This window comes from Carcharhinus amblyrhynchos, chromosome 34 (assembly GCF_965287045.1).
Source record: "Carcharhinus amblyrhynchos chromosome 34, sCarAmb.v2.hapA, whole genome shotgun sequence".
In the NCBI taxonomy this organism is placed as follows: Eukaryota; Metazoa; Chordata; class Chondrichthyes; order Carcharhiniformes; family Carcharhinidae; genus Carcharhinus; species Carcharhinus amblyrhynchos.
The window spans coordinates 22169397-22179360 of NC_137357.1; the positions used below are offsets into that span (position 1 = coordinate 22169397).

The 9964-nt window shown below is 42.8% G+C and overlaps 1 protein-coding gene across 2 annotated transcripts in view; it reads right to left on the reverse strand.

Moving 5' to 3' along the window:
• The window catches only part of LOC145361363 (hatching enzyme 1.2-like), a 29732-nt gene extending 21925 nt beyond the window's left edge, over positions 1 to 7807 (reverse strand). For both annotated transcript variants that reach the window (XM_080217046.1, XM_080217047.1), the window contains exons 1-5: positions 6658 to 7807; positions 6466 to 6573; positions 6142 to 6203; positions 5085 to 5178; positions 2295 to 2412 (exon numbers count right to left, since the gene is read on the reverse strand). In XM_080217046.1, coding sequence (XP_080073172.1) covers positions 2295 to 2412; positions 5085 to 5178; positions 6142 to 6203; positions 6466 to 6573; positions 6658 to 6712 — 437 coding nt within the window. In that variant the 5' untranslated portion in view covers positions 6713 to 7807. The remainder of the gene's footprint in view (positions 1 to 2294; positions 2413 to 5084; positions 5179 to 6141; positions 6204 to 6465; positions 6574 to 6657) is intronic.
• Between the last annotated feature and the right edge of the window lie 2157 nt (positions 7808 to 9964).

Genomic DNA, 9964 nt, shown 5'->3' on the forward strand with positions numbered 1-9964 from the left:
TGGCTTAATTCTGCTCCTATATCTCATGGTCTTCTGGTCAAATCCAGACTGACACCCCAGTGCAGTCTTGAAGAAATGCTGTGCTGTTGGAGGTGCCATCTTTCAAATCAGAACACTTCCATCTGAATCATTCCAAGTATTGTTGACCACACAAATGGGATGGTTATGATCTGACATTATTGAGCAATGTTGACTCCAGACGGCTGACAAATGCCTAACAGAAAGGTGAGGTGCTGTTCCTCAAACCTATACCCAGCTTCACTGAAAGAGAGTCAGAAGCCAAGGACAGGAGGTCAGAGCAGGAGTTGGAAGGAGAATTTAACTGACAGATGATTGGGAGTTCAGCGCTACACACACAGAACAGCAAAAGAATCACTCAATCTGTGTATAGTTTCCTATACACAGAGGAATCCACATCACGGACAATGATTTTTGTGTATAGAACATAGAACATTACAGCGCAGTACAGGCCCTTCAGCCCTCAATGTTGCGCCGACCAGTGGAACCAATCTAATGACCCTCTAACCTAAACTATTCCAATGTTATCCATATGCCTATCCACTGACCATTTGAACGCCCTTAAAGTTGGCGAGTCCACAACTGCTGCAGGCAGGGCATTCCACACCCTTACTACCCTCTGAGTAAAGAACCTACCTCTGACATCCGTCCTATAATTATCACCCCTCATTTTAAAGCTATGTCCCCTCATGTTAGCCATCACCATCCGAGGAAGAAGGCTCTCACTGTCCACCCTATCTAACCCTCTGATCATCTTGTATGCCTCAATTAGGTCACCTCTTAACCTTCTTCTCTCTCGCAAAAATAACCTCAAGTCCCTCAGCCTTTCCTCAAAAGACCTTCCCACCATACCAGGTATTTATGGGATGTGGGCATCACTGGCAAGACCAGCGTTTGCTGGTCACCCTTGATTCTTCTTCAGAAGGTAGTGGGACGAACCATCTTCTTCATTTGCTCCAGTCCATGTGGCAAATACAGTATTCTAATTCAGACAAAATACAAGTATGTTGCTGTTTAGCTGGGAAAGAGCCTTTGGAATCTTGTATGGTGAGGTGCAACACGTGCCCTTGCAATCCCTCCCTTTCCATTGCCCGGGGTTCCAAACACTTATTTCAGATAAAACAATTTACCTTCACTTCTTTCAAGTGAGGTGGGTCACTCATTTCAATGTGGGGTGCATCAAATTTTCTCTCCCAGCTTTCCCACTGGTTGGATGGGCTTCCTGGGTCCAAAGAGAGGTGAGCACCACTGTTTGGAAAAGGCAAGTGATTTTCCTGCACTGCTTCTGACCAGGAGGAATTTACCCTCCAGCTGCCCTAGCTAAACCCGATTCACACACCCACGACTGAGCTTTCACACTGACTGGACCCAAATCTCTCTGATTTCTCCCTTCAACCCAAGTACTCCCCCACCAGAAAGAGGTAGCCAAGCCTGTTCAGAAACCACAACTGCTTCCCTCCACTCCCCAGCCACAAGAATTGGAAGCACCACTTTAGGGGAGGTGTTGGCCTACGTATTGATTCAGAAACTCAGCTAATGTTCTGGGAACCTGGGTTCAAATCCTGCCACAGAAGATGGTGGAGTTTGAATTTGATAAAAAATACTGGAATTAAGAATCTACTGATGACCATGAAACCACTGTCAATTGTCGGAAAATCCATTTATTTTACTAATATCCTTTCGGAAAGGAAATCTGCCATTCTTACCCAGTCTGGCCTACATGTGACTCCAGAGCAACAGAAGTGTGGCTGACTCTCAACTGCCCATGGGAACTAGGGATGGGCAATAAATGCTGGGCAGTCAGTGACACCCATGTCCCATCAATTAATTTTAAAAAAAGTTCCTGTTGAAACTATTAACTCTGCTGCTGTCTCTATAGAGACTACCCGACTTTGAGTATTTATAGCCTTCTCTGTTTGCACCTCGCAAATGCTTAATTGGTTTTCAAGTGCTATGGGGCAACCAAAAGTCATGAAAGATGCTTTATAAATCCAAAGACGTTCTTTTGGAGAAATTGTTGCCATGAAAGAAAATTGCTGGCTTTTACTCTGTCAGCTACAGTCTCATTTCTCTGATGACCTGAGGAAGGGGGCTCTGCAATGAAGTCTAGAAATGCCACATTAGTTGCTACCCTTGGCCATACGCTTGTATTCCTAAGGAACATTTGCAGTGAACTGGAAGCATCACCAAGCTCAGGCGCAATCAGCTGGTGACCATGAGACAGCAAGAACACGCATCAGGACCACTGCATCTCGGCTTCCACAATTTGTACATACCCATGGATGGGCTGAATGGAAATGTAGTCGTCCTCATCACTATGAGGTATAAATCGTACGCACGTGAACTTCTCAAAGTCCTTGAAACCTCGGCTGATGGAGCTCCAAGTCTCCTCATCTGGAGGAAAAATATTAGATTTTTTTAATGAATTTAAGATCTCTTTTCTGAAAAGAGAAATGCACTTTACACCAATCAGCATCTGAATAGCCTTAAACTAGAAAAGACAAGTTAAAATGTTGGTAATGTCCTACATGCCCCTCTCCTTGTGAGATGCTGATGAACCTCATCTATCTTTCTACTCTTGTGTTTTTAATGCTTTTTCACATTTAGATTTGTGAGACGTTAAAAAAATAAGAAACAGGAGCAGGAAGAGATCATAGTGCCTGTTGGGGCTGTTCCATCATTCAATATCTTCACAGTTTGTGTTAATCTCCAACTGTACTTTGCTGCTCCCTCCCCATATCCCTTGATTCCCTGAGAGACTATAAAATCAGGATTGTTACAGTGCAGAAGGAGGCCATTCAGCCCATTGTATCTGCACCAGCTCTCCAAACAAGCATCGTGAGTTTGTGCCATTCCCCTGATCCCCTGCATATTGTTTGTATTCAATGCCCTTTTGAACGTCTTGATTAAACCTGCCTCCACCATACTTCCAGGCAGTACATTCCAGACCCCAACCAATCATTGTCTGAGTAAGCTCTTTTTCACATCGCACTTGCTTCTTTTGCAGATCACTTTAAATCTTTCTCTCATCTTCGATCATTTTACAATCAGGAAGTGTTTCTTCATATCTGTCGTATCTAGCCCTCTCATGATTTTGAACATCTCTGTCAAATAACCTCTTCACCTTCCTCTCTTAGGACCATAGAAAATTACAGCTCAGAAACAGGCCTTTTGGCCCTTCTTGTCTGTGCCAAACCATTTTTCTGCCTAGTCCCACTGACCTGCACCTGGACCATATCCCTCCACACCCCTCTCATCCATGTATTTGTCCAAGATTTTCTTAAATGTTAAGTGAACCTGCATTTACCACTTCATCCAGCAGCTCGTTCCACACTCCCACCACTCTCTGTGTGAAGAACACCCCCTCGTATTCCCTTTAAACTTTTCCCCCTTCACCCTTAACCCATGTCTTCTAATTTTTTTCTCCCCTAGCCTCAGTGGAAAAAGCCTGCTTGCATTCACTCTATCTACACCCGTAATAATTTTATACACCTCTTATCAAATCTCCCCTCATTCTTCTACGTTCCAGGAAATAAAGTCCTAACCTATTAAATCTTTCTCTGTAACTCAGTTTCTCAAGTCCCGGCAATATCCTTGTAAACCTTCTCTGCACTCTTTCAACCTTATTAATATCCTTCCTGTAATTAGGTGACCAAAACTGCACACAGTAGTCTAAATTCGGCCTCAGCAATGTCTTAGACACCCTCACCATAACATTCCAACTTAGATTCAATACTTTGATTTATCAAGGCCAGTACTCCAAAAGCACTCTTTATGACCCTATCTACCAGTGACGCCACTTTTAGGGAATGATGTATCTGTATTCCCTGATCCCTTTGTTCTACTACACTCTTCAGTGTCCTACCATTTACCTTGTCTTCAAGAAGAACAGTCCCAACCCCTCCAACCTATCCTCATAATTGAAGTTTCTCATCCTGGAACCATTCTTGCAAACCTCTTCTGTACTCTTGCCAATGCATTCACATTCTTCCTACAATGTGACACCCAGAACTGACACAATATTCCACCTGAGGTGAAACTAGTGTCTTGTATGAGTTCAGCTGTTGGTTTTGTTTTCTCTACCCTGATGAATAAAGCCCAGAATATTGTCTGATTTACCAATTGCTCTCTCCATCTGTCCTACCAGTGATTTAAAACTGAAGTGCGTAGACATTTCTTCCTGCAGAGGGTGGTATATCTCTGGAATTCTCTACCCAAAGGGTAGGCTGGATCATTAGAAGTATTTAAAGTGGAGGTGGATAAATATATGATAGATCGAGGAATAGAGGGCCATGGGGAAATGGCACAGAAAAGGAGTTGAGGCCAACATCAATCAGCCATGATCGTACTGAATGGCAGAGCAGGCTTTAAGGGTCTGGTGGCCTAGTCTTGTTTCTGTTGTGTTCAATGATCTATGCATGTACACATCTAGCACCTGACAAAAAATCTATCCATTTTACCTTTACATATCTTAAATTATGGGAGTATCCACTACCCCCAGGGGCAGGCAACTCCAAAAACGGACAACCCTTTAATTGAAGAGGTTCCCCTAATCTCAGTCCTAAACGATCAACACTTCTCCCTGAGATTATGCCTCATGTTCTAGATTCGCAGCAGCAGAAACAGCCTTCCAGTGTCTATGGTGTCAAGTTTGTATGTTCCAAAGAGATCATCTCTCATTCTTCTGAACCCCAGAGGTTGGAAGACTCGATTTACTCTGCCACTCAGCCCAGAACCAATCTAGCGAACCTGAGTTATCCTGGACCCAATGAAGTACAGCCTTCCTTTAAAAAATTGAAGACTGGAAAGAGTTTTGTTTACTGATGAATTTAGCGAAGGAGAATTATTTTGTCTTGTCCCACTCCATCTCAGTGAATCCACAGAATATTGTGTGGCCAGGGGACCTGAAAGACCAGCTGCTGGATGGAACATTAGTGTCTAACCTCCCATCAGGAATTCAGACTATCATTCCATGTGGAACAGAGTCACAAACCCCACCCAGTTCCTCTGTGCCACTGAACACAAAGGCTCACAATTTCTAACCCAGGTTCCCACTTAACACTTACCGTACTGCTGCGATATTTCATATGGAATTCTCACCATCCCATCTGGCGATTTCTGCCATGTCTTGGTTTCAGACACTACAGCATTCTTCCACAGCTGATTGGAGGGGCAAAAGAGACAGCAAGTTGCAGTCACCCAGCATCCCACCCAATACACAGCACACATTGTCAATGAACCCGAGACTTCAGTTTTTAAACCAATGAATCTTTCTCTGACCTATAAAAAAAACCTCTTTGCCAACTATCTTCAGGTCACCCAAAAAATCATCACAGGGTTAACTTTTAGGGCATCAATATAGGTTGGACCAATCAAAACTGCAAAAAGATTTTAGACAGTTACATGGGTAAGATGGGTATAGAGGGATATGGATCAAATTGGGCAATTGAGATTAGCTTAAGGGTTCAAATAAAAAGGGCGGCACGGACAAGTTGGGCTGACGGGCCTGTTTCCATGCTGTAAACCTCTATGACTCCAAGTAAAACGGACAAAATTAAGCATCAAATGCTGCCAAAAATAAAACAACCAATTCAACATGTTTATGCTAATTGTGTACAAGACACACTGCATTCTGCCGAATCCAATGATCATAGGAGGCTCCTTGATCCCTTTCTAGTGCCACTGTGGCATAGACATAACCACAGAGTAAAGACCAGGCAGGTGGCTCCCCAACTATCCCTGTCCCTCCTACCCCATTCCATCCCACCCTTACCTCCAGCCATTCTCTCAAACAGTCGGCACCTGTTTAAGCGAAGTCCAGGAGCAGATCCTCAAAAAGCCACCGAAAGATCCACCAACTGACCCAATCCTCCCCTATCTCTCAGCCCTTGCAACCCCCTTGTACTGCTTGCTGAAAAAGATTAGCAGATTGGTGCTTAAGCAGAACTAAAAGTTGGTGAACTTACCCGCAAAGAGAAGAAAACAGAATTATATCAGCATCAATAGAGCACATCATTCCCCTGCCAACCACTCCCTCCCCCACTCCCCAACGGGTGAAGAGGGGCAATGGAGCATTACACATGTATCTGGAAAAAGGACAAGGTCAGCCTGAAAGGAACTTACAGGTTTGATGATGTCCCCTTCAATGAGGAAGCTCCTCCAGGGCTTTTCATATCGAAAGATACCTGTAACCAGGACGGCAAAAGGTAGCAGTTTTATCTGACAGCTCAATCAGGATGCTGCATTGAGTATTCAAAAGATAAAAAAACCAGCAAAAAGTAATTTAGAACACACTTAAACATTTGCAGCAAGAGTTGATTTTAAATTGCTGCCAAAGGAATGAGGGGAGCTTTCCAAAGAGCAGTTCCATTTTTGGTTTTTGGAGCTGAGGAATAACTTACCCCCATTGACGGTGAAATAAACAGAGACATTAACTCAGAAACTTACGCTGGTTAATCCTGACGATTACATCCTCGGCTGTAAGGGTAGTCTTAGTTTGTAGAGCATCCAGGCAAAAACCACTGACTTGTTTCTTAACTTCAGCCTGTCTGACTACTGTAGTAATAACAAGAGACAGTTGTTAAAAACAGAGAGATTAGGATATCTTGCTGAAGAGACAAAGTGAAAAACAGCCACTACCTCTCAGTGCAAGAGCCAAGGTCAGGAAGAGGGATTGCCACACTCTGCAACTCATGACTGAGGAGAAACTTCAAGAACTGTTACTCAGCATCAATGGCTCCTAGAAACATCAGGAGGGAGATAAAGAATTAACAAGAAAAGTAATCAAAGGAATGTTGGTGTTCTGCAACATATCTGAAAGGTTGGATTAATCTGACAAATGCATTTAGCAATTTGATGAAAGTCATTCTTACCTGTCAACCACAAACTGAAGCAATATCTTTCTTTTAACCCTTTCAGAGATTGATTTGTTAAGGGAGGCTGGCAATTCCAGTAATTTACTGATCTGCATGCAAAAAAAATCACCTGCTTGAAGTAAGTTTATTTTATCCCCTGCATGGGCTTGCAGACACCATGAATTATTGCACACATCCACTCTTGCCCCTCATGGGCTCCGCTCTTACATGCCCACTCTTTGCAACTTTACTCTCTCACTTCATGGATAGCAAAACCCAATAGTCAGAGCAGAGGCGTAAGCACAGTGCACACAGCTGGTGCTGAGAAAGATTGAATCTATTTTTGAAAGAGGTGGAGACACAAAGACAGAAGAGCAAGGAATCCTAATCTCAAATATGTGCTGAATGTGCTGTGTTTTGTTAAATGATGAGACTGTATCTCTGTGTTGACCCAATTTATTGAAAGTATTTAAGAAATGAAAATGCATTTTATTTTGGCATTGAAAAAGGCAAACAGCAGCACTGCTTGCTGACAGCAGCACTGGGCTACCAGCATCTTTCAGAACTGCACAGATATCACCTTTATAAGTTCTCAAAAATAAAACAATGGCACTCTTCAACTGAGGTAAACATTATCTGAACCTTATCTCAGGGCTTAAAAGCTCAAATACACCCAAATGAGTGGAGTGGAATTCTACTGCTAACTTTAAGGCCGGAATTTTGCCATCCCACCCGTGGGTGAAAGGTGGACCATGGAATGGTCTGTTGACTTTGGGCCAGATCATATAGGTTCAGGACGAGCAAAACAGTAAAATCTCAGCCAAAGAATTCTAAATGATTAAGTTACCACTGTGCTTGCTGATCTTTATTAGATTCCAGCAAAGCCTCAATTTTAAATTTCCAATTCTCCTTGTTTTCAATCCCTCCATTATTTTCCGCCACATATCTTTGTAATTAACATAGAACATAGAACATTACAGCGCAGAACAGGCCCTTCGGCCCACGATGTTGCACCGACCAGTTTTTTTTTAAAAAAAACACTGACCCACTAATCTCCAGCTTTCCCACCTGATAAGATTAGTGAGCTCCTCCAATCCTGGCGTCTCACTCAGTTCTCTTTTTAATGGCTGCACCACTGGTAGCTGTGTCCTGTAGTTGCCGAGACTCCAAAACTCTGCAATTCTCTCCCTGAACCTCAGCCTACTTTGAGATGATTCCCTAAAATCTGCTCCTTTGACCAAACTTTTCATCATTTGTCGCAATAGCTCTGGTGAAGTACTTTGGGGGCATCTTGCTCTATGAAAAGCGTGATATAAATCAAACTTCTTCTTGAGTCACAAAACCCAGTGAACATGAGCCAGTAACCGACACTAAATTAACAATCTCAGCTCACCTGGATAGGGCAATGACGTGGCTGGTCTGGGAAAATGAAACAAATATAGTGGTTCTAGACTATCTCGGTCGCTCTCTACACTCTGGTGGTGGCAATTCATCTTGTGGATGCTTCTCTGCAACATTTAATCTTTCATCTCTCTTTCTCATAGACCCCAGTGATCAGAACTGGGCACTATTTTAAGATGTCGTGTCATCTGAGCATTCTCCAGTTTCATCACAGCTTGCTTCAACTTATATAATGGTGCCTTGGCTGAGCATGTGTATTCTTTTCTTCCTACACGCATGAAGCGGAATGTGCTGCTTATCCACTAACTTGAACCCCTCCCCTTTAAAAATGAATGGCAATTCCTTGAAGAAAGTTCTTTCCTTTAAGCCACAGTGCTGTGAGACATTTCTCAGAACCACAAATCCTCTTGAGCTTCAGATCTGCTACCTACATGTAAAGAATTAAATCTGGAACTTGTGATAAAATGAAGTACATTGCATCTTTCAGAAACATCCCAAACCACTTCGAATTGCACTGAATGTCATGGAGGTGACAAAGCAATCACTTTTCCCATAGCAAGATCCCAAAGTGAAATGAATGAATAGTTTGTTTCCAGTGGTGCAGACTCAGGGGAAGAATGTTGGCCAGAGAACCAGGAAAACTATGTCCTTTCTTGAGAATGGTCACTATTTCTTCTGTCCAAATGAACAGGGAGACGTGGCCTCATCACCATTAACACAGCAGCTTTCCCTCAGTTACATCAATCTGTGTCATTTGCTCAAATTTGAGGATGAGACTCTAAACCACAATGATCTGGTCAGATGAGCTTGTGAATAACACTTATGGTGTCACTGTTGCCGAAGCATCTCTGTTTTTTTCTCCAAAGAAGCTGTCGGGCCAGCAAAGCTTTTCCTGCATTTTGTGTTTATGTAATGACTTCAATCAGGCCATTGCGGTTAGCCTATTGGAATATGAACTCCCTGATTAAGGAGTCAATTGATGGGCTAATCAGAGAGTCGTTTCCTTGTATTTAGCTGGGAGTGTCAGTTCCTCTGGCACTCCTGTAGGTAAACTGCTAGCACTCTGTGTACTGCTGTTGGAATTGTAAATAAGGGGATTTTGGTGAAGGGACTTTTTATAGTTTTCATTTCTAATTTCCTATATCTGCAATACCACTCAGCTGTATTCGAGAAAGTATCATGAAGGCTAACATGCAGGTAGAGCAAGCCATTTGGAAGGCTAATGGTACGTTTGTCACAACAAAATTTACTTCTGTATAGAAGTAACTAAGTTCTGCTTCAACTGTATAAAACCTTGGTCAGATTAGACTTGGAACATTGTATGCAGTTTTACACCTCTTATTTTTGGAAGGATATTCACGCCATAGCAACAAATGTTCATCAGACTTGTTCCCAGGATGGCAGGACTGTCCGATGAAGAAAAATTGGGGAAACGGGGCCTGTATTCTCTAGAGTTCAAAGAATGGGAGGTGATTTCACTGAAACCTACAAAATGCTGAAGAGGTAGACACAGTAGATGCAGGTTAGATGTTTCCCCTGCTTCGGGAATCTAGAACCAGGTACATAATTTCAAAATAAGGGGCCACTTATAACCAAGATGAGGAGAAAACCTTTTACTTGGAGAACTGTGAATCTTTGGAATTCTCTACTGCAGACAGCTGTGGAAGCTTCGTCATTGAGTATATCTGAGG